Source organism: Anas acuta, chromosome 2 (assembly GCF_963932015.1).
Source record: "Anas acuta chromosome 2, bAnaAcu1.1, whole genome shotgun sequence".
NCBI classification, from domain to species: domain Eukaryota; kingdom Metazoa; phylum Chordata; class Aves; order Anseriformes; family Anatidae; genus Anas; species Anas acuta.
In genome coordinates this window covers 59711755-59739129 of record NC_088980.1, presented here as the reverse complement: position 1 = coordinate 59739129, position 27375 = coordinate 59711755, and the positions used below count along the sequence as shown (strand labels likewise).

General features: G+C 39.2%; 2 protein-coding genes across 11 annotated transcripts; one reads left to right on the top strand and one right to left on the bottom strand.

Annotated features, from left to right (window-relative positions):
- Positions 1-4863: 4863 nt before the first annotated feature.
- YAE1 (YAE1 maturation factor of ABCE1) lies at positions 4864-11184 on the top strand. Of its 5 annotated transcripts, none has more exons than XM_068674950.1 (4): positions 4864-5061; positions 6166-6486; positions 8056-8177; positions 8625-11184. In XM_068674950.1, the coding sequence occupies exons 2-4, from the start codon at positions 6370-6372 to the stop codon at positions 9052-9054; spliced, it is 669 nt and encodes a 222-aa protein (XP_068531051.1). In that variant the 5' UTR covers positions 4864-5061; positions 6166-6369; the 3' UTR covers positions 9055-11184. The 5 variants fall into 5 exon arrangements, with proteins under 5 accessions (XP_068531051.1, XP_068531052.1, XP_068531053.1 ...); XM_068674951.1 differs by having other exon boundaries at positions 4864-5075; XM_068674952.1 differs by lacking the exon at positions 4864-5061 and adding an exon at positions 5115-5312.
- LOC137852800 (mediator of RNA polymerase II transcription subunit 1-like) lies at positions 10519-26293 on the bottom strand. Of its 6 annotated transcripts, XM_068674948.1 has the most exons (18): positions 26147-26293; positions 25339-25442; positions 24104-24188; positions 23690-23744; positions 23114-23246; positions 22047-22075; positions 19742-19813; positions 19559-19633; positions 18284-18354; positions 17472-17537; positions 16844-16949; positions 15098-15222; positions 14649-14761; positions 13138-13333; positions 12687-12782; positions 12143-12251; positions 11736-11857; positions 11008-11142 (listed from the first exon to the last, which is right to left on the bottom strand). In XM_068674948.1, the coding sequence occupies exons 1-17, from the start codon at positions 26148-26150 to the stop codon at positions 11782-11784; spliced, it is 1515 nt and encodes a 504-aa protein (XP_068531049.1). In that variant the 5' UTR covers positions 26151-26293; the 3' UTR covers positions 11008-11142; positions 11736-11781. The 6 variants fall into 6 exon arrangements, with proteins under 6 accessions (XP_068531045.1, XP_068531046.1, XP_068531048.1 ...); XM_068674944.1 differs by lacking the exon at positions 11736-11857 and having other exon boundaries at positions 10519-11142; positions 26147-26292; XM_068674945.1 differs by lacking the exons at positions 11736-11857; positions 26147-26293 and adding an exon at positions 26088-26116 and having other exon boundaries at positions 10519-11142.
- Between the last annotated feature and the right edge of the window lie 1082 nt (positions 26294-27375).

The following is a 27375-nucleotide window of genomic DNA, read 5'->3' as shown; positions in this document are numbered from 1 at the left end:
TGGCTCTGCAGGGGGCTGTAGCTCCCAGTGGGAGGGAGCCTGCCTCCCTCTACATCTGGAGCGCAGAGAGGCCTAGTGATGCCAGCTCGCTTTCTCTGACAGCCGAGGATATGAATTGCCCAGCAGCCTTTGTGCTACCACAGCCAAACAACCAATTATAAGCTTCAGATATGGCATACATGCTGTACTGGTATTGTTCACAATCCACATGCAATTCAAAAGCCACCATTTAACCACCCTTGTCATAACCTCAACCTTTCAGAGACTGTGCATTGTCACTGAAACAATTGTTTTCTCGTGGTTTCAGGTGCCAAAGAAATCAGTGCACTCCACAAGTTTTATGCCTTCTAGCAGTTCCATTCACTTCAGACAATTGGATCAGCATTGTACAGCTGCTATTCCTGCAGTTTTTCATCATTTGCCTGAGTTTATACAAGGGATAAAACAGAGGGCAATTCGTCTGTTAGCCAAAGGAAAAGAGCTAGCATTTCTCTCCTGTTGAAGCAATGCAAGTGTGATATAAAGTCTGTGGGATTTGAACGGAGATGCAATTCACTGGGGAAATTTGTAGGTAGAATCCAGCAGTTTCCTTGGACCGATTGCATTTACAGTAATTGTTTGCGCATTTCAATCAATTATTATGCAAACACAAAGGCAGCTCTGCATTAAAAAAAAATAATAATAATCAGTAAGACAGAAAAATCTAATTGAAGGATATCTGAGTCACAGAGCTATGGAGTTCTGATTTATTGGCGATAAGAGAGGAGTCACACTCTACTCGTGTTAGTTTCATTAGAAGCATGATACAGCCATGAAACTAAAATGTGTTTAATTTAAGATCTATTATATTTTCTATTCCTTATTGACTTAATATTCTGCTCATGTGTAATTTCACACTGAAAAAAATGGTTCACTATCAACAGACTGAAGATCCACAGACAATTAGGAATATTGCTTGCATATCCATTGTATAATCTAAGAGGCACAGGGTAGTCCTATATTATAATCTGTCAACATTAATCTTGAGATGGCATATATAGCTTGTTTTGAGCTTGTTTTGATCTCAGCCATAACTTTTTTTTTTTTTTTTTTTTTTCCCCTCCAGTGTTGGAGTTGTTATTGAAGTTCCAGAATGAAAATATGGACTATGTCTGGAAAAAACAAACCTTACTCATTTGAGGAGAAAACCAAGGAAAATGACAGATGAAGGGGAACTGCATCAGAGTTAATAAAGTGTACCTGCTGCTCTGTTTAGTACACAATAGTTCAGAGTACAGTATTTCAGACTGCAAGCCTGGCTTCCCTGGGGATGCTCAAAGCAAGCCTGGGGAAAGCAGGGGAAAAAATATTCCTTTGCTTAACCACTTCCATTTAGTATTCAGCACAAGACAAACAGCTGGAAGGCCAGGGAATATTCAGGAAAGGTTTCTCCTTTAGCCAGGTTCTGAAATGGTTATGATTCAACACGTACAAAAACTGCCCTGCTATAACATTTAACTATCAAAATTCTGTGCTTTGCTTATTCAGGGGAAGGAAGAGACAGGTAACTACCCTCTCCCTGAAAAACACTTGTGTGAGAAGTAGTGGCAAAATAGTCATTAAGATTCCTGTGGTGCTTTGAAGCAAATGTCAGGCATTAACCTTTGATATATTCATTAATTCTTCCACATTCTTCCATTTTCTTCTGACAATAAATGAGACATTTTGACCTAAACAGTTGTGTAATACTAGTGTATGTTATTAAATAAAAGGGAAGTGATTTCACAAAAACAGGGAAGTGATTCCTATGTATTACTTACCTTCATCACAAGAGGGTGATAAGGCTTTACTAGTAAATCACCTTAACATCCAAAATGAGAGATGTTATAGGAAAACACAGAAATGTATGTTTATTACAATTCCCTGGTAATAATCATTATTTTGATCCTCTTGTTTAATTTAAGGTCATAGTAGTCTCCTGTGCTGTGAGCTGTAATGTTTAAAACCTCATTAAGCTTATGACCTTGCAGTTTACCTGCTAGCTGACTGGTTTTGTCACGTTCTTTCTCTGTGGTGGGTCTGGAAGCCAAGGTTTCAAGCACCGGAGGTCACTATATTATTACTGCAACATTCAGCAGGTAGTAGAGAACCCTACCAAAGGGAAAATGTGCATAAAGGGAAAATGCGCAGAACAGACAAGATCAGGACAGACATAGGCTGTATGTGAACATGAATAGGTTGTTCTTGTTTATGCAGGCAAGCCTCCTCATGCCCTGTTCTTCAAAATATTCAAGGACAACAGCCTAGAATCTGGACAATTAGTAGAGCCAGATACCTGGAAAGGAATACAGATCAGACCATAGGCAGAACACATGTCTTGGGAGGGACTTATCGTTTAAGACTCCTCAGAAACATCATGCAATGTTTGATGACAATGCATGAACTGGTTTTATTAAATATTAATAGTCTTTATTCTCCTGACATTTCAATATCTCACTCCTTATCCATTATGATTTAATCTTGTTTACTATAGAGAACAAGTGAACTGTGATTTAACAGTGTTCTTGAAATCCATCCAAATACCATCTAAGATACGCGATTTCTTAAAACAATTAAACTACTCCCCACGTTAGAGCCAATGAAATGCATCTCTGTTGTTTCATGACAACAAACATTGTTCTACCAGAGTATAGCAGGACAGAATAACTGACAGGGTAATCTCATTGTAAATAGTCTTCTACCCTGGGACTTTCACAAGCCTTAGCTCAACTCTGTCAGAGACAGCAGTACAGTACAATGGAAATTACCCTGGTGAAGGTTTGATAATCCTGCCTCTCATAGTAGCCCATATACTCCACAAGTCCTGGCTACGGTAATCAACCACCCTTCAAAAAAGCCTGAAATCCTGAGATGTTCTTGTGAATTATGAAGAAATCCATTGGCTGCTCTTGTAAGGTTGGGTTTGAGGCCCTGATGACTGAAAGACAAGGGCACGTAGTACTGATCTGAGCGGCAACAATCCTTTATCTGAAGCAGTACCTACAGTGGTAACTGTGTAAAGGAGCAGCCCCTGCTGGTACTTTCATATATTTTACTTTTGGAGATCAATGTTGATTGATTGCTTAATGGCAGAACTTAACAATAAGACCAGACTCACAGATATCTTTCTTAATGATCTCCAACAATCTCTTGGTAGCCCTAAGCTCTGCATGACCATGTAAAGGTCCCCTGAAACCTCCCTCAGATTTTAGCCAGATAGGTCACAATAAACTACTTGTTTATTTTTAAAGCCATTTGGGGGTAACTCTTCCTATAGATTTATTCTGCTGAAACGCCAGAACTGTTTTGTACCCTGTGAAATGTTCTTGTGTTTTGATCCTTCAGAATGTGACAGAATGTCACCATAATACACAGGCATTGCTGTATTTAGAACACACATAGGTGTGAAAAACATCCCCACTGAGGCACTACACCTCACCCTCGAGCCCTACTAGCAGCCCTGTCAAGGCCATCATCATACAATCAACTTGTCTGCAGCAAGTGTACTTCATAACCCCGTAGTCTTGCTCTATGCACACAATATGAGTCACCAAATTATCCACCCACAACTTCTAAGAGAAAGGGGTAGGAATATCACCCTTCTTCGTTGTTTCTCATAGTCATAAGGATTTATGTTAAACAGACATATGTGTAGAATGATCAACCATGGTAAACGTAAGGCATTTAAACGGAAATAGTTTGATTTGGGGAAACTCAGAGTGAGTCTGAGTCATGACTTGTGCATCTATTCTAGAAAAGCAAGTGGCTAAGGGGAAAGAAGGTGATACGTAAGGTGTAGAGCTGGTCCAGCTGTACAGGGAGGGAGCACTCATGTTTAGTAATGCCATTATGACCAGTCATGAGGGTCATGAGTTTCTGTTGCTGTAAGGCTCTTTTGTGATTGTGTTTGTGCATTCAGGCTGTATTCAGCATTGTTGCCTGTTTAAAAAAATGTCAAAACAAATCTCTACCACACAGGACATGGAAGTGATAGAACTGGTCTAGGAAATCAGCAATTATGGCCATATATAATAACTACCAGTGCACAGATATACACGGTTCTGGCCATCCAGAGGCACCAGTGTTGCTTCATCCCCCAACACACCAGTTTCTAGACATATTTGGGCTCCTTGGCCACTCACACCTCAGCACGCAACCAGCAGCGAGTGTCTGAGAAGGGCTGTGAGCAGGACAAGCTGTCCCTGCACAATGAAAAGGACAAAGGGAAGGAGTGCTGTGGCTGAGTCACAGCATGGGATCATTCATCCCTCTGTGCCTGCGGTGCTAGGATGGGCTCTGCTGCCACCCATGGCAGCCTCTCTTGCTCTGCCACGGTGAGTCTCACCAGCCTGGTGAGCATAAGCATAAACTCGTATTCCAAATACAGCGTGTACCAAGGAAAACACAAAATAATTGCTGTACTTATGTCAAGATGATGGTGCTGTTTGCTCTAAGAGAAGCAAACAATGAAACGCTTGACTTCTGCTAGCACCCTTGTTATTAAAAAGGATTTATTACTGTGACGTCCAAATATTGTGGCTGTCAAGGGCAGCTTGAGGGCACGCCTGACACGCAAGAGGTTTCAAAAGCCAACGAGGTGGATTTATTTATTTATTTATTTATTCATTCATTCATTCATTCATTCCACAATTTATTACTGAAAATTGTCCTAAATCCCACTCTCACATCCTCCCTCGGGGTTAGCCCCGACACGTCCCTCCTTCCGGAGGGATGGAGAGGAGAGGGGCCGGAGAGGGGCCGCATTAAGGGCCTCCCTCGGGGCCCCTTCCCCGCCGCTGCCCGGGCCCTCGGCACGGCAGGAGAGCCTGGCCTCCCCGTCCCGCCTCCCTCAGGAAGGAGGCCGCAACGCCGCGCCCGCACCCAAGATGGCCGCCGGCTTCCCATGCGCGGGACGGGCTCTGAAGCCGGGGAGCAGCAGGTTAAAATGGCGGCTCTCTGCCCTCGGCCAACATGGCTGCCGCCCCCTCTTGCGTCCGACGGCAGTGAAGCCAGCTCGCCCTCAGTTAAAATGGCGGCGCACTGGTGAGGGAACTCTGGTGAGGGGGCAGCGCGGCGGGGCCGGCAGCGTGGCGGGGGCGGCGAGGGGAGGCCGAAAGCTTCTCGCAGCGCGGCCACCCCGGCCCGGGCCGAGTGGGGTGGGCCGCGGCCCTTGCGAAAAAGGCGGCGAGGAAGGGTGCAGCGGCCGGGCTGCATCGAGGGCGGTCTGCAGTGGTGGGCTGGTGCCGTGCTGAGGCAACGCCGTGCGAGTCTCGGCTTGGAGATGGTTTAACTAAGTATGGATCTGGCAACAAGTGTTCCACCGTCTCAGAATGTTTTGAAACAGTAGCTTCTTAAGCCTGAAACGCTGTTGTGAAGTGGTACTAATTTGGCTGCTTTCACTGATACGTGGTTGGATGCTGGAAGGGATAAGAGATGAAGCAGTTCGCCTTAGAGGTCTGTGTGAACTCTAAGAAAAGCTGAAATTCGTGTACCAGTTGTTCAACTGCATAATCCCTCCCTAAACACCGAGTGTAATAATAATCATGAAAGCTTTGCTGAAGATAAAAGTGGTGTATAATGATCCCAAAAGTGAGATTTGTTGTCAGTTCCTTGTACTGATTTTAACAAGTAATCACAAGAAACAGCATTCTGTGGCTGGTAAGAATTTCCACCAATGTAATTAATTAGTTATGAATGGCTTTTTAGGTTTTTCTCAGTGCAAAAAAATGGAGTAATCTCATAATTCTTGAATAAAAATATTATTATGAGTAAGGAATTAGCAAGTTCTGTTGTAAAGAAAAGAAAACAGAATTGGATTATCTTATTAAGCATTTGGCATAACCAGGAAACGGAAAATCAAAGGTGAAAGTCCTTGTAAGTTATCAAGGTCAGAATATGGCAGGCATTAGATATGTGTAAATCTTAAAGCACTTTGTGGAAGCTGTATGGGATTATTTGTTGGCTGCCATCAGAATCAAGTTATAAATTGTTTCTGCCTGCTGTTCAGGTACTGGCAACATTTAGAAATGTTAATTTGATATGTGTGTTACTGCTAGAAGAAGAAGGAAAGAAATTACTGTCTTAAATTGTCCTTGTAAATCAAGTAAGTTGCTTTACCAGTGATAATTTGTCGTCTTCTTTTGACAGATGTGCCCCAGTGGTAAATGATACTCACTTTCCATGTGGAAACAAGTGTACAGGTTGAATAATCAGCTCCTGAAATGGCTTCTCAGTAGATCTCACATTTTTTTTGCCTATACTTCCAAAATGATGCTTAGCCAGAGTGACTTCTGAGAGTTTCTCAGTGTTTGCTTTACCACGTAAACAGAGGTTAGAGTCATTGCTGCTGCAATGTCCTGGGTACAAATTGCAGTCAACCAATCCAATGAAGATATATTTGATGAAGATGCAGACGAGATGTGTGTAGTACAGAAAGAATGGAACAGTACCATGAAAAAAAGATTAAAGGTATTTCCCTGACCATGACGTTTATAGTTGTCTTAAGCATTTCAGATTTATTGATACATACCTTGCTATATATGTGGCTGACTTAAACAGAAAACTAAGAATAATGGCTGCATAGAAGTTTTTGTGGCATGGTTTCTTCTGAATGTCAAGACGATTGAGCAGGGAGTTACTATTCTAGTATCCTGTCAGAACAAACTAGTATTTTACCTAAAAGACGTTGCATCCCTCTGCACAACCATGCAAACTTCTAAAAGGCAGCACTAAATGGATGTGAACTATTTGTTTCATACTTGTAGGTATGCCACTAGTAAATGTGGGACAATGTAGTTAAACGATGCTAACAAAGAATGTAAGGTGTTTGTTTTTAAGTAGAGTTCTTAAATACAGTAGAGAGATTTAAGATGTGTGATTCCTTGTGGAACCACTGTTGCTCATTGCAGTCCGTGTGGTTCTTCAGCTTATTTTTTCTCTTAGTAAAAATATATTTTATGAAAGGAGAGAATAAAACAAGTACACAAGCCTGAGTTTCTTTGACAGATATGTTATTATTCACAGTAGGACCAATAGGATTCATCTGTGTGTGGGTGAGTAACATTTGGCTGAAGAATGTGAATAGAACCTGTGGTGTGTGCCATTGGTAAGGGGTGTTACAAGACAACTCTTCCATTATTCTCCAATGAAAAGTTTCCTAAATTGGAGGCCCTTGTAAGACTGGTGTTCTTTTGTTCTTACACAAATTCCTCTGGAAACTTTCTGAGTAGATACTACAAAAATCATAACATTTCTTGAGGTCAGAGCTGTATGTTGGACAAAATAAAGCAATATTCCTATTCCTGGCTATTTTCTTAGCAAGTCCACCATGATTCTCTCATGATCAAATAGAAGTTTGCAGTCTTACAAGTTGAAAAGAGTTAATAGTTATTCTACATTGTGTACTAACGTGATTAGAGGATAAATAAATAAATTTGCATCATAATCATTAGCTGTTTCTTGCAGAAAGCAATCACAATATTATGTATTTTTCTGTGTGATTTACCCGTCACCATCTTTTTTCCTGTATAAATCTTGAATTGTTTGAAGGCTCGATAATTAGTTTTGTAACAGATAGGTAGGTTATGGGTAGGTGAGTACCTCTGCTAAAGGGGAGGTTTTGCAGCCTATGTATTTTTAAAAGTCTAGAAATCTGTATGAGGTATTCTCCAAGGAGTTTTTTCATAAGGGTCATCACAAAAGCAAGAGTGTTGTCCTGCAGATTTGTCTTATTTTTGATGTTTCCAAAAAATGCTCTCTATTTTCTGACCTAGCTGGGATCTTTTGGGAAAAGGACTAGATACTAACAGATCGATAAATGATATCACACAAAAAAAAACATCATCACAAAATGATGTTTTGGTTTGGCACTGGGGGTATATCTGGGAGGGATGTTCAAGTCAAAAAGCTGTAATTTAAGAGACTGAGTTTTTTGTTTAAGCTTTTCTGTTCTTATGAAATGTTCTTATGTTCTTATGAAATGTTCATAGGTCCAGTTGTGCACATTGTGAAAAGCCTGTTTCACTATTTCTATTATAGGAGGGCTTTAGGGATGGTGTTGAGGCTGGGAAAGAACTTGCGCTCCAAGAAGGCTTCAATCAAGGTTACAGGGAAGGTGCTGAGCTGATGGTTACGTGTGGCCAGTACAGAGGAACCCTGAAGTAAGTTATGAACCTTTTAGGATTGTGTGCATGTGAAAGGTGTGTGTGTGTGTGCAGTTGTGCTTTCTTTGGTTTGTTTTAATTTTTAAAATTGTACTGTAAGTCTGTCCAAAGCGAGCAACCAGAGAAGACTCAGCTCAGGTCATAAATTCAGGTAATTAACTACAAGGGTGTAGAAAAATCCTCCTTTGGTTGCTTTTTTAACTGAGGTTACATCTTAAAGCTTAATATTCAGTTAAACTGTGTCAATTTCCCAGAAAATGCAAATGAAACATACATAAGCTTTTATATAGCAATGAGCTATATACAGTATTCAATGTAATATACATGACATGCACTATAATTTTGACATATTGTCAATAATATATTGACATATTAATTCACATTATATAATAACTGAAGATCCGTGTGACTATTTGTAATTACTTTTTTTTCTTCACTTTTCAGTGCTCTCTCATCCTGGTGTCACCTTAATGGACATAATTCTGCTTTAAGTAAGATAAATAATCTTCTAGATGTGATTGGAAAGCATGAAGATGATCTACTTGAGTGTCTGAATTCTATCCAACAACAGCCACATGTGGGAGACGTTTTAAATGCTGTTCAGGACATGGATTTGAGTCATGCAGCTCCAGATGGGACAAAGTACGATGAAGTTAATACCAAAAAATATGAACACGTTGGCAGCTCTGCTGAAAACTATTGTAGAACTAATGGTGAGGATGGTTCCTTGCAGTCTGAGTGCAGCAAGGCAAAACTCTGTACAGATGCTGAAAGGTCAAGCCTTGCTTGGGTTAAAAAGCAAACTGTTTGGCTCGTAGAGCAGCTGGGTTTATCACTGGACGTACTCCATCATGTTCAGCAACTGGAACATTAATTTTTCTCTTTCATGGTATTTAAAATTATCTCAACTGGATTGGATTCCTATTTTGAGGATCACTTTAGGGAAGTCGGATTCCAGTACTTCCCAGCAGATGTTATTTTGGAAATCTTACTTTGCTTCAGCTCATGGCCAAGAAAATCTTGGTTTTCATCCTAATTATCCCTTTCACAGAAAGGGAGATAATTTTTAAAAGCGCTCCACTGATTTACTAAACATGTCTGTACTCTGTGACAGAATCTGTTATTTCACCTTTGCTTTCTCTACTGGTATCCTTTTGGAAATGGAGTGGGTCCCTTTAAAAACCTCCTCTAATACTGGAAAAAAAAAATCCCAGTGCTATGGGCAAGCTGTTATTGCAGAATAAGCCACTGTTGATGACATTTTGACTATGCAAAATAGAACAGGATCTGCTGATTTCCAAAGTACTGTAACTCTCCTGGTTACTATATTAAAAAAAAAAAAAATCACGTTTTTCAATTCTTACTCTTGCCTTTTGTAACCGCTATGGAGTGCGCTCTCACAGTTGAAATGTATGAGGATGAAAAAAATCAGTTCTAGTTTTTCAGTTTTGCTGGAAGCACACCCCTCTTCTCAAATGCTGAACTACTGACAATACCATTGTCTTGCTGTTCTAACAGCATACTATCTGCTGTTACCCTGTTACAACCCATCTCTATGTTTCTAGTCTAATGAATTTTCTTGTGTTATTTTGGTACTTATTTTGCAAGTCCTTCAACTCTCTTCCCTTCATTCCCACAGTTTTCCCCAAACTCTTAAAGGAAGACAAGCTTATTCACCGTCTTGTAGAAGCATGGTCAGCCACAGATGCATTTTGTATTTCTGTGCCAACCTTCTGTATTAGACTTCTTTTTCTGTTGCTTGCCTAAATTGTATCTGCAAATTCCACTTGTTAGGAAGTCTTGTCTTTGTGAATACCTGTCTCTGTTTCAGAGTAATTAAACTGATGTACACAAAGTCAGAAGTACAGTTGTTTTACATTGCTTTTAACTTTCTTCAGTGTCTGATACAAAGTAGGTCTAGAGAGAGACAAACCTAAGTTTTGAACAACTGACTTAACTAAAAAATACAAAACTTTTGTGATTATTTTATTTTTACTTTGAAGCTAGAAAAAGCCAAGGCACAAATTACTTGATTTTTTTCTTCAGAGAATGAGTTTGTAACTTTCTTACTAAAGGCTATTTCTTACTAAAGACTATTGTGAGTTAAGCTGTAAGTTTGGTTGCTATTCATACAACTTCTGCACTATGAGGAAATGGAACTGTGCAATTAAGAGTCTTCCACTGAACTTGTTATTGAAATAGTGGAATTCAATAAGCCTGTCTGCATATGTTACATATGTAAAGAATTGTATACATTTTCTTCGTTTATTTAACACAATGCTGACATTGATAAACATTTTGTACAAGGCATGTTACAGCCTGCATTATACAAATCAAACATTTTTTCTATACTACAGTAGAATATGATGCATACAAAAAAATAAAGGTTACTAGAGAAGTTTTAAACAATCCAAATTTGGAAGTTTAAAAGTGTAAAATCAAAACTCTTACTTCTCTATAGTTAATAGTATATAAACAGGAAACTCCATTTAGAAATTACTCAGTAGACAATGAGCTTGCCACGTTCTTTCCAACTACTTCTGCAAAAGCAATCTATGCCTGAGAAAGTATTTCTTTCTTGTTTGATTATTAAACAATAGGTTATGTGTTTTACATATCTTTCATAACAGCTTCTGTAATAGCTGTGGAAGTACTTTCCTCCACTCTGCACAAAGTTTCCATGCTGACTGTGGGGTTACTTTTTTCCATGTTATCACCCAAAGCTTCCGATTTGGCTGTGGAGAGATTTTCTTTTGGGCTGTCCGGAACACTTTGCTTATCTGTTACTACCAGATCTTGATGACCAGCCACAGAAGGACTTTCCTCAAGACTATTTAAATCAGTAATTTGCTCACATGCTGGCTCAGGTTTTTGTTTTGTGTCTACTTGCATTTTGCTATCAGCTTCCACCTTGGCAGCATTCCTGAAAATAGCTCTCATGACAACTGGGACTGACATGCATCTAAAAGAGGAAATAAAGCATTAATCATTACTACAGACTTCACCCATTCTTCAAATTAGTACTTCTTTTTTTAAACTGTGGCTGACACCTATGTGATACCCTTTGTGACAAACAGCACTCCCTCCCTCTTTGCTTTTTGTCTCTGTAACCTAATAGGATTACACTAACTACAGTACTACCTACATACGCTATATTGGAAACTTACTTTGGTGCAACAAATCCAAGTGTTGAATCTTTCAGTTTACTAGTGCAAAGATGTTTTGATAGAAAGAGTGAGAAGTGTTTTGAAAAAAAAGTTAAGTATTCTTAATGAAAAGTCTCATAATAATGAAGTATACTCATTTTCACTGAAATTTAATTGTAATTTTCATGTTTTGGATGAGATGGGTGCAGAGCCTTTATTCTCTAAACCTGTATCTACACAAGAAGGTGTTTATTTTGTGTATTTTTTTTCTCTCCTCTATTCTACCAGTAGAGGTATGTGGTTCCAGGAATAGCATCTAGTGTCTTGTGACTCAGGACAAGGCAAGTTAACTAAAAGGACTCAAAATCCAGCCTGCATTGATTTTGCTGTCAAATAGTTGTGTACTAACCTATGTAAAATGAACTCGTGCTCTTAGTCCTTTCTCTAGCATATGTTCATATGCCACAGCAGCTAGCCTTTCTTGGAATTTTGGTTTCATGAAACATGCCAGAGCTGGCGTTGTAGACATATCTTTTTAAAGAGAAGAAATACTGATGTTAGGTAGATGTGGAAAGAGTCCTTTTCATACTATTCTATTAGTTGTACTACACACACATTCTAGTGGAAAGAAACATCAATGATGAAGTGTTTGTTTTTGAAAGAATTACTTACGATACTAAAACAACTCATTATTATAACCTTTTACTAAAGTGAATTTGTCTGGTCAGCTGAGTCTATGGCATTGTAAATGCACATGGCATTTCCATTGAACGGACATAACACTCATTCTAACTGCTGCAAAATGAAACTACTTACTGCTTCACAGCTCTTGATATAAAGCCATCACTAGAATTCAGAGTTGGATCTCGAGGATTTAAATGAAGGCTACATTGGACTTCTCTGGAGGTTACAACATCGATTATCACTAAGCAAAAACAGAACATAAGTATTTCAAAATAAACATTTTTACAAAAAATGAAGACTTCCCTTTCTTTCTGATACTTCAAGAAAGGTAAGACTGGCCAGTGGGTAGGGGTCTTGCAGCAATGCTCTTGCACAAGGCTTATTTTTTTTTCCTAATATGCTAACAGTCAGTAATAAAGGTTAATTTATTTATTTTTTAATTAACTGCAGGCCAAGACAGATACTGGACTTGTGTATTTGCATTTACTTTGTTTTGTTCTGAGTACAGAGCCTTCTTAGTAAGCAATTTATACAGAAGTGCTACCTCGTGCTTTTCATGGGGTTGCACGCCGTTAAGTGTTGCCCTTAGAAAGTATTTATAACTGAGAAGCATAGCGCAAGAGCCTCCATAAAACCAACCTAATAAAAAGGCCAATAACAATTATTTCACACATACCACAGGCTAAATTCTCTTTCATAGGATGAAGGAAGAAGACAGAAAAGCTGGTGTTCTTGTGTGGTGCCACTTCAAAATAAAGCAGTTCTGAATCATCTAAAAATAAAATTACTAATTAGAGGTATCCCCCCAATGAGCCTGGACTCTTTTTGGCTGAATCACATGCCAGAATTTTAAAAATAGTGATACAATAGAATCTAATCATTCATTGCTTTAGCAACATGATTTACCCTTCTGGAAGTGTCAGGCCTTGGAGAAGTTTTTGTTTGTTTGTATTTTGTTTTGTTTTTAATATTCAACAGAGTATAATATGAGAATTAAGCATTTTTGATCACTTAAAACACTCTGCAAGTAAGACAGCTTTGGCAAGGAAGCAGTAAATCTATTAACACCCAGTCTAGAGCTAGTTTCTCTCTCATATTCTGTCATTACTTCCAATCACACAATTTACCTCCGTTTGTATGCTTCTCAGAGACACAGCTGCTAATAAGGCTGTTGTATGCCATTTGATGTCGAAGAATCTCTATTACATCAGGCACGCACTTTGGGTGGGTAAATGGGATTTTACTGACCAAGGCTCCTGCCAAGTCTGATTTTGCTGAGCCTGTGTTTATGAAGTAACAGTGCTTTGGGCTATCTGGAAGAGACTGAACAACAGATATGGTGATACTTGAAGCACTGGAAGTGAGAAAATAACAAGAATTAAGGCCCAATATTATCAGGTGATTGCACAATCTCACAGCAAAAACAGTTGGGAAGGCACACTTCTAGCAAGTCCACCACGTGTCTGTATTTCAATACAAGTATAATCTATAGATAGTAGCTAAATGAGATCCATTTCACTCGCAAATGCATCCAGATTAGGGAAATATGCCTTGAGCTACAAGCCAAGTACTCAGGAATTCAAGTCCAATTCTTCCAACAACTCTTAAGAGCCTTGTGGACTGTAGAAACAGTAACAACCAAGATCTTTTCCTCACAGGAGAATGCCATAGTAATGCTATTTGATTGTTGTACAAATAGGATAGTTTTGCTCTTCAGGGTATCATCTGTTGGTCCTTCCTCCAGCACTGCTGCTTTCTTTAGAGAAGCATATTTGGCTAGAATATCTCCGGATGATTCAGTTGAAGAGGAGGAGAAAGTAAGAAAAATCTGCCACCTGTCTGTGTTGACAGTGATTTTATGATAAAATTGGAAGTGCAATATTCCGTTATCTACTTTAGGATACCTAAAGGGAACTATCACCTTAAGAACAGGGCAGGGCAGTTAATTAGCCAGGTCTATATTAAGAAAAGCCAGAGAAGAGAATAGCTTTTCCCTGTGTGTCTGCAGAACAGAAGGATTTTCTCTGTGTTTCTTTCAAGGTTAGATTTCTATTCAGTAACACTTCTAGAAATAAAATCATTAACTCAGAGAAAAAAAAGTCTCTCATCAAGTATTAGTATTTTAGAGAACTACTGAAGTTATAGAGCTTTTCATGTTTCACTAATAGAAATAAAAATATCTTCCTATCTTACAGGTACTTCCTGCTACTTTTACTAAAAGAAATCAATATTTTTGGTGTTATTCAATCAAGAAGCCTGTTTTTGTTAAAGCAGTAATAGACATGTGGCGTGATAAATATCTTCAAAAGTCTAAGTAAGTACCTTCTTAGGATTTCTCGCACCAAGTTTACTTCTTTTTAAGGATAAAAGTTTTTAACAATACATAGAAGAGTAAATATCCTGAGTTACACATAGATACATCACTATGACTGCAACAGCTATGAGTATAGTGTCTCGTTAATGAATATGAGAAGTTTATTTACTTTAAAGAATTTAATATTATTTCCTAAATAATTGAACTATTTCCTAAAGAGTATTTAAATGCCCTTTGGTATTACGAGAAAGATTGTTTGTTGATAGAAAAATGTTTCAGGATATTCATTCAAGAAGGGTAGTGTCTTTCAAACAGTCTACTCACCACAAAGAAACTGGATTTGTGTGTAAACAAGTCTTCACTGCCTTTTTCCTTAAGGGTAGACTGAACAATCAACTCGTATAGAGGAGCTAGTTTCAAGCCAGTAATCTGAATTCCTGAAAGCATATAACTTTTATTAGCTTTTAGATTATGTCTGGGCACGAAAGCTAGTATTTAAAAACAAAAGTTTTGAAAATGCACAGACATAAGTAAGATGAAAACATTAACCTCCCATCTTATTTCCTCTTTTGCTGATAGCAATCAGTAACCATGAGACATTTTAGAAAGTGCTCACAAGTTTGCCTCAGCTGCTAAAATGTTACACGTGGGTTGACAAAAGACTTCCTAACCCATCATCCAGTTTTTACTCTCTATTTCCATATGCTAACGTAGTAAGGAAGTAATGAGCAGTCACAGAAGCACTTTTAGTCATAAAGATAATTGTAACATGCCTGTGAGTCTCTGTATCTCTTCAATGCTGGATGAGGACATAGGAAAAGGCTGGTGAAACTTCAACAAAAAATAAGCAGACAAATCCATGCTGAGTTCATCAGTCAGTGGCAAAAAAGCAGGGTTGCTGGAGGGGAAAGAAAAAAAAAAGGTTGTTACAAAAATTGATATAACAAGGACACAGCGCAAGGCCACAATCAGGTCTCTAGTGGTTTCCTATGATCCATATTTTTTCTGCTTCGAGAAAAGTTTGACTTTTTAAGTGCAAGTACAACCCTTGTGTTTTAAAGCAAGCTTAATGTGAAGATTGGCAGAAAGGAAGAGTGAGCCATGGGAAACTGAGGAACAGTGCACAGGAATGTTTGCTCTAAATCAGTCTATAGTGATTTATTTCGGAGAATGACTTCAGACTTATCCTGCAGGCTTGTACTGAAGCAGCGAGAGATGAGGTGTCAGCATCCGTGATGGGATGACAAACTACTTTATATGGTTTAGGTATAATATCCCTCGATACATGCTTCATTTATTCTGAAACTGTGTGGGAGTTGCTTGTTGAATACTAGGAGGTTAAGTAATACTATCCCAATGGCTCCTTCTGGCTTCAAATCTATGAACAAATCCATAACTCTATGTAGCTGACACAGTTAAATATGAACACAACAATTTTCAAGTCCACTTGGGAAAACAGTAAAAGCCACAGGTTATACATGGTATAGCTATGGGGGATAATGCTGTCAATAAAACAGAGTTTCCTGGGCTTAACAATGAGCTGTATATCCATTCTATTAGCAGAGAATCACAGAATCACAGAATTTCTAGGTTGGAAGAGACCTCAAGATCATTGAGTCCAACCTCTGACCTAACGCTAACAGTCCCCACTAAACCATATCCCTAAGCTCTACATCTAAACGTCTTTTAAAGACTTCCAGGGATGGTGACTCCACCACTTCCCTGGGCAGCCTGCTCCAATGTCTAACAACCCTTTCGGTAAAGAAGTTCTTCCTAACATCCAACCTAAAACTCCCCTGGCGCAACTTAAGCCCATTCCCCCTCATCCTGTCACCAGGCACGTGGGAGAACAGGCCAACCCCCACCTCGCTACAGCCTCCTTTAAGGTACCTGTAGAGAGCGATAAGGTCGCCCCTGAGCCTCCTCTTCTCCAGGCTGAACAAGCCCAGCTCCCTCAGCCGCTCCTCGTAGGACTTGTTCTCCAGGCCTCTCACCAGCTTCTTCGCCCTTCTTTGGACCCGCTCAAGCACCTCGATGTCCTTCTTATAGCGAGGGGCCCAAAACTGAACACAGCACTCGAGGTGCGGCCTCACCAGAGCCGAGTACAGGGGGACGATCACCTCCCTAGCCCTGCTGGTCACACTGTTTCTGATACAAGCCAGGATGCCGTTGGCCTTCTTGGCCACCTGAGCACACTGCTGGCTCATATCCAGCCGACTATCAACCATCACTCCCAGGTCCTTCTCTGCCTGGCAGCTCTCCAACCACTCATCTCCCAGCCTGTAGCTCTGCTTGGGGTTATTGCGCCCCAGGTGCAGGACCCGGCACTTGGCCTTGTTGAACTTCATGCAGTTGACCTCTGCCCATCAGTGTAGCCTATCCAGATCCTCCTGCAGAGCCTTCCTACCCTCGAGCAGATCGACACACGCACCTAACAGAGACTAAATGTAAGTTATGCTGGGGTTAGTGCCAACAATCTGTAAATCCATTTCCATATTCAGAAGTATCCAGAACCTCACCCATCTTCTCCAGGTTGAGAATCTAGCAGTGGAGAAAGAGGAAGTTTGCGAAGCATATCCGTGCCCTCAACAGTTACATCTATTTTTGCTCCACATACCTGGGAACCTGGAGGAGAAAGGCAATTGCATTATTTTCCTCCTGGTGTTGTAGATTAATGCATATGAAACACACATTGGTAAGGTCTTGTAAAGGTCAGGTCCAACTAACTGCCACAATACCTGGGCAGCAAGGAGAAGCTTGCACAAACCAGACCTAAATGGCCAAATTTGCCCAGTGGTGGGCGCAGCAATAGCTGGGGCATGCCATGGAACAGATCAACTAACCAGCACTGTTTTGTGTGTGTGCGCTGGCTAGGTGGTTATTTTGTTTGATACTGCTCTCACTTCAGTTTGTGTCAACAGGAAAGCAGTTTGCTGATGGACATTATAACTGTGCTGAAATGCCACACATAAATCATTCTGCTAAGCTAAAATTTGAAATCAAACTTGTTCCACTTCCAAAAAAAAAAAAAAATGACAACAAAACAAACAAAAACAACATTCTAGTTCTGCAATGAAACTCCAATATAAAGCATGGTTTTACTAAAATTTCTGACTCATTTAGTTATTTCTAGTTTTCTAGCTTTACCAGGATTGAGCTCTGCTTCCAGAATTTGATACGGAGAAATGTAAAATTCAATGTTCGTAGGAGTTCCTGAAGAATTAAAAAAAAAAGTTACTACAAAAATCAATAGAGGAAATCTGTTAGGTATCTTGATGTAAAGAGGAAAAAAAAGAAAAATGCAGGATGGGCAGAAGGGGATGCCTTGTAAGAGTGTATCTCTAACTATAGCATAAGTTCAAATCACAGCATTTTACAGCTAAACCCTCAGCATATGAAGTCATCAGACATCTTTCAAAAGATTAGATTGTTTCTGTCTTGCACAATAACCTATTGTTCAGTCTTAAAAAAAATATTAGCTGAACTGCTAGCTTTCAGCAACAGGCCTAAAATACAAGGGGAAGCCATAATACTTGCATAAGGGACCTTCACATCAAGCTGTGCAATGGCATAGTAGTAGCATGTATTAGAAGTACTTTTATGAACTATAATACATCAACAATCAAAGCTCACTATTGGTGGGATAGATAAGACAAAAAAAATCAGCTGAATGTATTTGACTTTTAGGCAACATCAGGGCTGCCATCTCATGGTTACTCCCAAAATGTGGTTTCCCACATAACCTCAGAGTATTGCTGGCTTTGTTTTGCAGGTTTCTGCAACTCAGTGTTGCAGTAGCTGATAAGCCACCTGGCTGCTTTGTATTTTCTCCTTGTGTATGTCTGTACAGTATCAGAGACTACAGACACATCAAATCCATGCAGCACACATATAATAGAGGATATTTTCTATAACCAAGGATCAATACAGTTTTTATTATTTGAAGAAAAAAAAGTCACCTCCGGTTCTTGGCACCAGGTGTCCTACTTTTCCATGAAGTACTTCAGTAACTCTGTTTACATCCTGCGTTCTAGTGCAAAACACATCTTGATTAATGTTTCCTGAGTTGCAGTGCTAGCTAGGTTAACATAAAGGATGATTTACACCCTTAATCAAAGGGAGACGGTGCTTTCTTAGAAGTAGATCGTGTCTCCATTTGTTATGACAGCTTCCAAAACACTCGTGCATTAATCCTAGAACTTGGGCTTCCAGCTTTAACCCTGTATCTCAGCTATTTCTGACTGAAATTTGTTGTACTGTTTACCCAGAGTGAAGGATTACAGAAATATTGAAAAGGTTGAGCAAAGAGAGGAAACAACCTGGATAAACTAACTTAAATGGAGCCAATCTCTAGCTTCAAATATGATTGTACTGCTGAATACATAGACATACAATTATATATAGGTGTGTATTAAAGCCCAGCAGTGCATTAACTGATGTTATAGAAGGGACAAATCATCTATTTAACTCATAATATTTACTGAGACATGCATGATTAGCAAGGACAGTGCATTTGTTCATGGAGTTAGTATGCTTCATAAGGGAGCACCGTACAAAAAACAGGACAAGAATATGTTTCAAGTTACAGAAGGCCATGCTTATTGAGAGTATTTTGTAGGCAACATATCAGAAAAAAATCTCTTAAAACAATAAAAAAAAAAAAAAAAAAAAAAAATCAAGGAAAGCAGTGCTTTCAACTCTACTTTTCTGAAGGTAATGAAAATCACTGTAGAATTACTTCTAAAACTGCTGGTAATCTGTTCCCATTTATCTATAGACCTTCTCCAAGAAAGAAGAAATGAAAAAAGAAAAAATATAGGTAAAGTTACCACACCCCCTGGTCCTGATTTAAAACTTGATTAGAAAATGAGATATCCAAAGAGCAGGACCCCTAAAGACATGTTTTACTTCTGCCGAAGGGCGATTTAAAATGACTGCTGACTTGAAGATGCACCGTGTGCTCCCAGTGGGTGGTCACATGCATACACACCCAAGCTGGGCGACCAACCAGTTTCACCACAAACCTACTAGATAAAGAACAGGAGCTCAGCAGATTATCTTGTTTGGCATGCCTGGAGCTGGCAAACTGCAGAAAGGCTTCTAGCTTTCCAGAGGAAGAAAACTCATTAGCTTTCCACATCATGCTCTACAACTAGATCAGCTGCCTTGCTTTTTAGTGAAGTGAAGGGGTGGGGGGTAGAGGGGAAGGGAAGATGAAGCAGTCTTTGAGTCACCTGTCTAGAAGAGACATTGAATAAAGATCCTTTTCAAGGGACTGCAACGCAAGGTATCCCTTAGCCTTCATTTCACTGGGAGAGAGAGAAGAAAAATTACTGGTTTTGTCACTAAACAAAAGCTAGACTATGGATTTTTAAGTTGTTTTTTTTTTTTTTTTTCAAGTAAAAACTAGTTGCAACCTGTTTCCTGGAATTTGATACAGATTTGACAGGTTTTCTAGAATCTTTCCAACAGCATCATAGTTCTTCATCCTACCAATAAAAAACAATTACTACTGTGCTACTTAATGAGGTGGATAATAAGTCTTTTATATTTAACTTGTTAGAAAAAGCACCATTTCAAGCAGAGTGACATAGGCCCCCTCCTTATCAGATCTGGCATGTAGCAGTACTGCTTTTAAGTTTTCTTAGAAGATACCAGGAAATGTGAATCCTTGGCTCTGTTGCAAAAAGCAATGTAATTATAGCTGACACTGGTTTAATATGCATTACTGAAAGCAGTAAGTGTGCACAATACGCAAATTTGACAGTTTGATATGTAGTTCGTCAGCTGCAAGCACTGTCCCTGATGTTCCAATAAAGCTAGTCATCTAGTTACACTTCCCTAATAGTATGCACTCATACATTGTATTTTTCATCAAAATATCAACAACTTATCAACAACTGTATTAATACTACTCTTCGCAGCACCCTGTGAGAGAGGAAAATCTAAAATACAATTGACAGATAAATCAAGGGGAAAAAAAAAAAAGAGAGGACCCCCCCCCCAAAAAAAAAAAAAAAAAATCAAAAAGAGAGATGCATAAGTTTGTTAAGGAATGGTTCAAACTGCTCAAATACCAGAATTCCTGCAGAATTCTGCCTAGCTGGTTAGATACTGCTGTGACAGCATGGGCTTACCCCTTTACTCATCTTCTTAAATGGATTCTGCGTGCTCTGCTGAGCTCCCCGGTGCTGCAGTCACACAGAGTGCTGTGCTCCAGTCATAGCTCTGCTTTCAGTACAGGTATGGCTGCAGTGCGGGTCAGCAGACAGACAAAATAAACCTGCCTGGACTTCCGCATTGGGACAAATTCCCTCCACACGTAAACCTAAGCAAGTCACTCTGCTTCACGCGTGACTCTTTCCAACTGGAAGAGTGGAGAAGCAGGGGAAAGGGAAGGAGGCAGGCATGTAGGTACAGGCACACGTACAGTGCCAGCTTGTGCATCAGGCATAGTTCCTCAGGAGTTTGTAGTTACTTTGAAGCTCCCATGAAAAATTATACATACAACAAAAGGCCTTAGGACCAACTGAAGTATTACACCAGCAGAAGTGATACTTGTACTACGTGCAATACCCTAATTAAAACAGGAAGGCAGGCAAGTGGTACCCATAGTACCAACAGTAGCTATCTACCACCACTCAGAGAAAAACTGCTGGTAGTTAACACTTATCAGAGTCTAAAACCTACAAAAATGCAAGTTAAACCTCTAAGACTTAGCTGTTTATACATATAAATCTAGTATAACTTCATTTAAGAGGACAGGACTGGAAAAAATGATTATGCATTACAGGCCCACATAAAAGAGCTGAAATATGCAAGATCAATGATTATTCTTTCCTCTTTTTATCTTCTCTTTCAGTTGTTGGAGTTGAACAAGGCATTTAAATAATAATTCAGTTTCTTAAATATGCTCATTATAGTAAACCCTGATAAGATTGGCTGGGGAGCTTCTAATTGGACTCATATGGTGGAGGTCTGATTTGGAACTGCAACTGTTCAGACAGAGCAAGATGTGGTAATAATAAAATCAAACATATGTGGGAAGAAAAATAGGTCATGTATTATCACCTTGCTTTCACTGCTGTGACAGAAGCCTGCAGAATGTGTAGTTAAAACATTTGCATAAGGCCAACACAAAGGATATTTCATATTTGATGGAAGGAGAAGAGGAAAAGTACTATATGGTTTGAATTTGTAAATCTGCCAGTTCTGAGCTACCATTATTAGTCCATTTCCAAAACTACGGGTCCAAGTAGTTGTGTAATTCTTGCAGTCAACAGAAATAACAATATTCAAAGTCTGTGTTCGACTGGCAGCTAGAGTCAATGTACTGGGAACTACTCTTTGCCCACTGCTGCTCATAGAAGCAAATGGAATTTAGCTGTCTTCAATGAAATGACCTAAGAAATAAGTGATGTCTGGAGTACCTTTTCAAAATTATATTTTATCCTTGAAGTTGCAAATTGGGAGCAGGTAATGATGATAACAATAACCACCAACCTTCCAGTGTGGAGCAACTTCTCACATAAAATCCAAAAATAAAGCGTCAGTTCACCTGTTGTTTTCTGGACTGTTATTGTTTCCCCATTCTTGCATTGTTTTTTTGCTTGAGTTACTGCACTTAGATTACTTTGTCCTTGACCTTTCCACAGCAGTCAGATAAACAAGACTCAGAAATTCCTTTGCTTTCAACAAGAGATTTTGCACGTGATTTTTTACCTTAGATGCTCCACCAAGTCATCACAAATCTAGGGAAACAGGAGATAACAGTTTCATGTTTCTTACTATCATGTATAAAACATCTCTTAAGAACACTTCAGTAGTAATTATAGGATTAGCTATTAATTATAAATAATTAGTATCTTTGAACAATAATATTATGATAGTTAAAAAAATATTAACATAATAACTACAAAAACAAAGGCTCCAAGGAGAGCATATAATTAGCACAGTTTGTTGATATGTTTATTCCAGGAAAAAAAAAATGTAGCTTTGCCAGTTTTTCTTTTACTATCAGTTACTGTGCTAAAATTCTCTGGCTGTGTATTTTTATCCTAATAGTATTGTCCAGCACTGATTTATTTTATTATCAATTTTATTATTTACTATTTATTTTATTATCAATAAAATTCCAAACTTCATATTTTCATTTGCAGACATCCCAGGAATTTCAAGTTTTTCTGTTTAACCAGCACCAGTTGTTTAACCAATAGTTTTAACTTTGATCCAAATGATCATCTGTAACTTCAGACAACTGCTGAACATGGTATATGAACTGCAGAGTGATATTTTGCCAATATTTTAATTTTTATAAGTTTTGCAAGAAAAAAAAAATCCTCATTAGCAGGAATGAACATACTTGTAAAGATGGAAGAAAGAAAAACAGAAGCTCTGGTAATGGCTCCAAGGCATCCAAAGACATGTCCACTGGGAACATATAATGCACTACATCTTGGTAGGAAAGTATTTCAAGACCTTGTTATTTACTGTATGTTTATACCATCAAGTATGAGAATACAAATATTTATGCAGGCTACAACAAACTTCCTACAAGTTGGGCATGTCAGCTGAGTTTTACTTTAACTTTTAGAAATACAGTAGTTAAAATCTGTAGCAAGTTGTTAGTTTAAGTGAGAGATTCAGGTGCCTGAAGAGGCATCTGGTGTCATGCAGAGGCTAGCAGGTGTGACAAGACCAAAGCAAAGCTGAAAACTTTCTTCACATTGCCAGCTGGAGGCCAGGTGGGAAACTATAAGGAGGTGATAGACAGAGAAAATTAACTTTACCACGGGAGCCTCTCCAAGGTGAGCCAACTTTGCATCTATCACGTTTCCATCCTTCTCCAGTTGCACTTCAATATAAAACATGTCTGATGTTATGTAGCAGGTAGTCCCACTGGGGCTAACATGAGAGTTAAGCCTAAGGAGAGAGTTAAAAAAAAAAAAAAAAAAGTTTGTGTATCTAAAAGTTCTGTCACATGGAGAAAGGAAATGAGCATAGTTTACTTGGTCATGGGAAGAGACACCAGGGATGCTTCAAAAATAACTCTTCCTTGGCTCAGTTTCTAAAAACTATCCAAGCAGGCAATATAACCTTGCTCTGTTCTTTGCATTATTATGTCAGTTTGCTGAAAACCATTTACTTCAGTCTGCTGCTTTGGGACCTAGACGTGAATGCCCTCTCTTCACCCAGCAACCTCCTCCACAACAAGCTAATCAAAAGCGGCAGCTATGTCCACCCCAAGTAATACACCCCAGTAAAATACCATGCTACAAAAATACTGTTGACAGTATCCAGATAGTGTTCCTGAATGGACCTGGGGGCATGCTTGTTCATTTGCATTTATTCATAAACAAACTTACCCTTTTTGTCTGGATAAAGATTCCAATCTGTTCATCATAGAAAACAAAGATTTAGCTGTAAGAAGGAAAATGTTATTTAATTAGGTTGCAATTATCAAGAAGAAGCAACGTTATTATCCTGCTTTAAAAGGAATGCTTTAGGTAGTAAGAAAATAGTATCTCTTGCATGACTTCTTGTTATTAATGACAAGTATGATTAATGAGTGCTGTGCTGGGGTAGAACTTCTTCTCAGACTTGGAGAGCATCTGTAGCCCAAAGGCCTAACCCAAAGATGAGTCACAGGTCTCGTATCATATCCACTTCTGTGTTTGTACATTTGGCCCCATCATGCAGAACATCACCAGTAGAAAGGGATGGGCAGTTTTCATAGAATATTGAACAAACACTCTCAGAGATATCTGATAGCTTGTTACCATTTAATGTCCTCTGTATCTTCTCCATGCACAAGAGCAGTGGACTGTCTGGATCGTTACTGACAGGACATCGAAGTGGCTTATCCTAGCACATTTACGAAAACAAGAGACAGAGAAAGACCCCTTAAATTACCAGCCAAGAGGAGCATCACTACCTATAGGATACAGAACACTCATGCTCAGTCCAATAAAACAGTACATGTTTCTTTTTGTCAGACACAGAGGTGAGCTATGCTTGTAGCTCTCTCTAAAGGGGCAGCACTGAGTGGATTTGTGAAGACCCTGTTGTGCAGTAATTACATACTTGGAGGCCTTTGGTGCAGAAAGCAGCTTTCTGTTCCGTTTGCTTTTAGGCTGAACACAGGCTATATCTCCTGATGTGAGCTGTTTTACCATGCTACTGGAGATTAACTAAGAAAATATGTAGGTTTACATTTTAGGAGAAATCTGAATGAAAACAAGAGATCAGTAAGCACCATAGGCATCCTTTGTTAGAGTCAGGGTGTAAGTTCTAGTTGAATATAATATAAACTTCAGTGTTAAGTAAAATCTCCAAGTTTCTCCTCTAGTTCTTGTCTGAAAACTCCTCGTACTTTGTTAATTGAACTGTGAAGAACACTCACTGCTGAAAAGCTTTCAACACTGTCAAAGTCAGGGCATCATTTTCAGAGGAACGCTTTAGTTAAGCATTAAAAAGAGAAGCATGGAAGCAAGTGTGACTTTTTATATTAAGCTCGTAGCACTTGTGCTAAACTGCCTTTTACAAAGATGGCTCTTTATATATAATTAGCCACTGATTATATATAAAGCCAAAAGAAGGACAGGAAGTATGCACTAACTTAGGTATATCACAGACAAAGAGATTCCAAATGGCATCTTAAGCACATCAGGACAGTGTCTGAAAAAACAGTCCTATGGTAAGAAATAAACTTTACTCACCACGAATATGCTAGTGATAATGAATAGAAACAATCTGAAGTATCAGGCAATCAGTACTAACCCCAGGAGAGTTAAAATAATGCAAGAAACAATTACTGAAGTATTAAAACAATGCAATAAACTTTTTCATCACTGCCCACATTTTCATCACATAAGAAAAAATCGGAAGCCAGCCTTTAAGAGGCACTGATTTATTTATTTATTTTTATTGTTATTTTTCTAAGCTAAGCAGTCTTTGAACCAACTTGGCAACTTGCTCTTAGACATCATTCTCTCACCCAACCTGATATTCTTACCATGCAAAAATGGACAAGTTTCAGAGTTTCAGTCCACGGTTTTTGTTGATATTTTAGATACAACTGTTCCATTAAAGCATTTATAGAGGTAACTGTCATAGCACCTGAAAAATATCATAGAATCATAAATAATGTTCTAAATATAATCCCATCTACTTGCACTGGCAACTGGAAAAGTTAGAGAAGGAAAAACTATAAAACTTGCTAAGATTAATGGTGTTATGCTTCAGAAGAGAAGGCAGAAGAAAGTATTTTAGATGAATTTTGCATATAAATTTCTAATTTTTGTAAGACTTCTGGCAGAAAAAAATAATGGGGGGAGAGTGTATAGGCAAATAATATTAAATACAGAGATGCTGCCAGATCTTCAAGTTGTTCAACAGCTAGGCTTTATCTATGCATGATCTCATATGCGCATTCCTAATAAATAAAGTGAAGTTCCTGATGCACAGGCAGGGAGATTTGAGAGTGATCAGCCAGAGGAAATCAAGTTCCTGCCATATGCCCCACATCATTCTCTGCCCCTTAGCACTAGAAGAACCATTGCAAGGTTCTTTTTTGACCTAGGGGGCACAAGAGCTACAGACAACTGTCCCAGCTGAAGCGGCCTAGGACAGGAACCCCTACACCCACTGCATATATCAAGAGAGGAGAGTGAGTGAGGCCTAGCACCATGTCCCTCCTGAAAAACCACAATCCCTTAGAAAGATTATCTCAAAGCCAACCAGAGGAAGGAAAAATAGTACAACCAACTAGCTCTTGCAAGCACTCCCACAAGGGGAACATTCCCACACACATTCCCACTCACTCATGTCTTAATGCCTGCAGGAGAGCAGCAGCTGTAAACCACCCTGGACCTCCACCTACACCACAAGCAACCAGGGCTCCTACTTGTAGCACCTGCACCAGAGCACTCACAGGTGCTTTGCAAGGCAGGAAGCTTGCTCCCTCACAAAATGGGTTCTCAGGGATTAGTGTTTGAATGAAAGAAGCTTGCTAAGTACATCAGTATCACCTCTGCTAATGTTTTAGAAGGGGTAAGGTGCCCTCTCAGTAATGCTCTTCAACATCTCAGTCCTAAGGAGAAGGCAGAATGTCTGTCCCCATTTTTTCAGAACATGCAGCAGTCTCAGGGAAGTATTTAACTAAAATTCCAGCAGAGGTACGATTGCAAAATTTGATCAGCAAAGTAGGGAAGTGCTCCAAAAGGGAGCTTTCAGTCTAGCCCAGGGCTGTGAGGGGGGAAAATGATTATGGTTTTCTATAATGCTTTCCTTTTGTAACCACCTCCTGTGGCTACTTTCCTTGTACACAGGTATCAATGTACAATGGCCGGGTTAAATCCTGGGCCTTTGTACGGGCACTAGCTTGAAACTTGGTCACTGGTGAATGCCAGATCTATAGCAATAAGAGTATGTCTCCTATGTAAACCTCATGTGGGCAGTGTTTCAAGCTGTTTTACTGCATGCTTTCTGTTTTCAGCTGTGTCACCAGTCGTGCTGCAGTGCCTGAGATAGTCGCATAAGATGTAAAGGAGATTACAGAGAAAGCTATGCATGGACCTGGGAATCGCAGGAGAGTTGCAAGGTGTGTGCAAAAAAGAAGGCGTTTGTTTACAAACAGAAGAGTGTCAAACATACATGTATAACATGCTGTCAATGCAGCTGAAAGAATTAACTATTTTAGTATTTCAGTTTTTACAAAGGAGGTGAAAGGTGATCAAGTAAATTGATGATATAATTGCACACTTGTGGTAGATTTCACATCCCTAAAATTAGCCTGGCTTATGCTTTTACAAATTCATTTGTTTTTAAACTGACACTAGAAGTGACAGCAGGTATAATCATGAGCTTTACCTGTGACATGGCACATCCGTGTAATATTGTTCTTAGCATCTTTAGAGAGGCATTTTAGTTTAGTTTTGCTTGAAAAATGTATCAAAATGTTTTCTGCTAAGGCAAGATCATGATTATGGCCCATGTAAAATAAGCAGGTTGTGCAGTCCCAATCATGTGAATGTGTGTGTGCACGTGACAT

Bases quoted from the DNA above. Each gene is read 5' to 3' on its own strand.
- YAE1 (XM_068674950.1), top strand. From the start codon at position 6,370: ATGTCCTGGGTACAAATTGCAGTCAACCAATCCAATGAAGATATATTT. The intron at 6,487-8,055 runs GTATTTCCCTGA...TTTCTATTATAG, and splicing joins CCATGAAAAAAAGATTAAAG to GAGGGCTTTAGGGATGGTGT. The intron at 8,178-8,624 runs GTAAGTTATGAA...TTCACTTTTCAG, and splicing joins CAGTACAGAGGAACCCTGAA to TGCTCTCTCATCCTGGTGTC.
- LOC137852800 (XM_068674944.1), bottom strand. The intron at 23,247-23,689 runs GTAAGTTTGTTT...CTCTCTCCTTAG, and splicing joins TCTTTATCCAGACAAAAAGG to GCTTAACTCTCATGTTAGCC. The intron at 13,334-14,648 runs GTGAGTAGACTG...TCTGTTGTTCAG, and splicing joins ACAAATCCAGTTTCTTTGTG to TCTCTTCCAGATAGCCCAAA.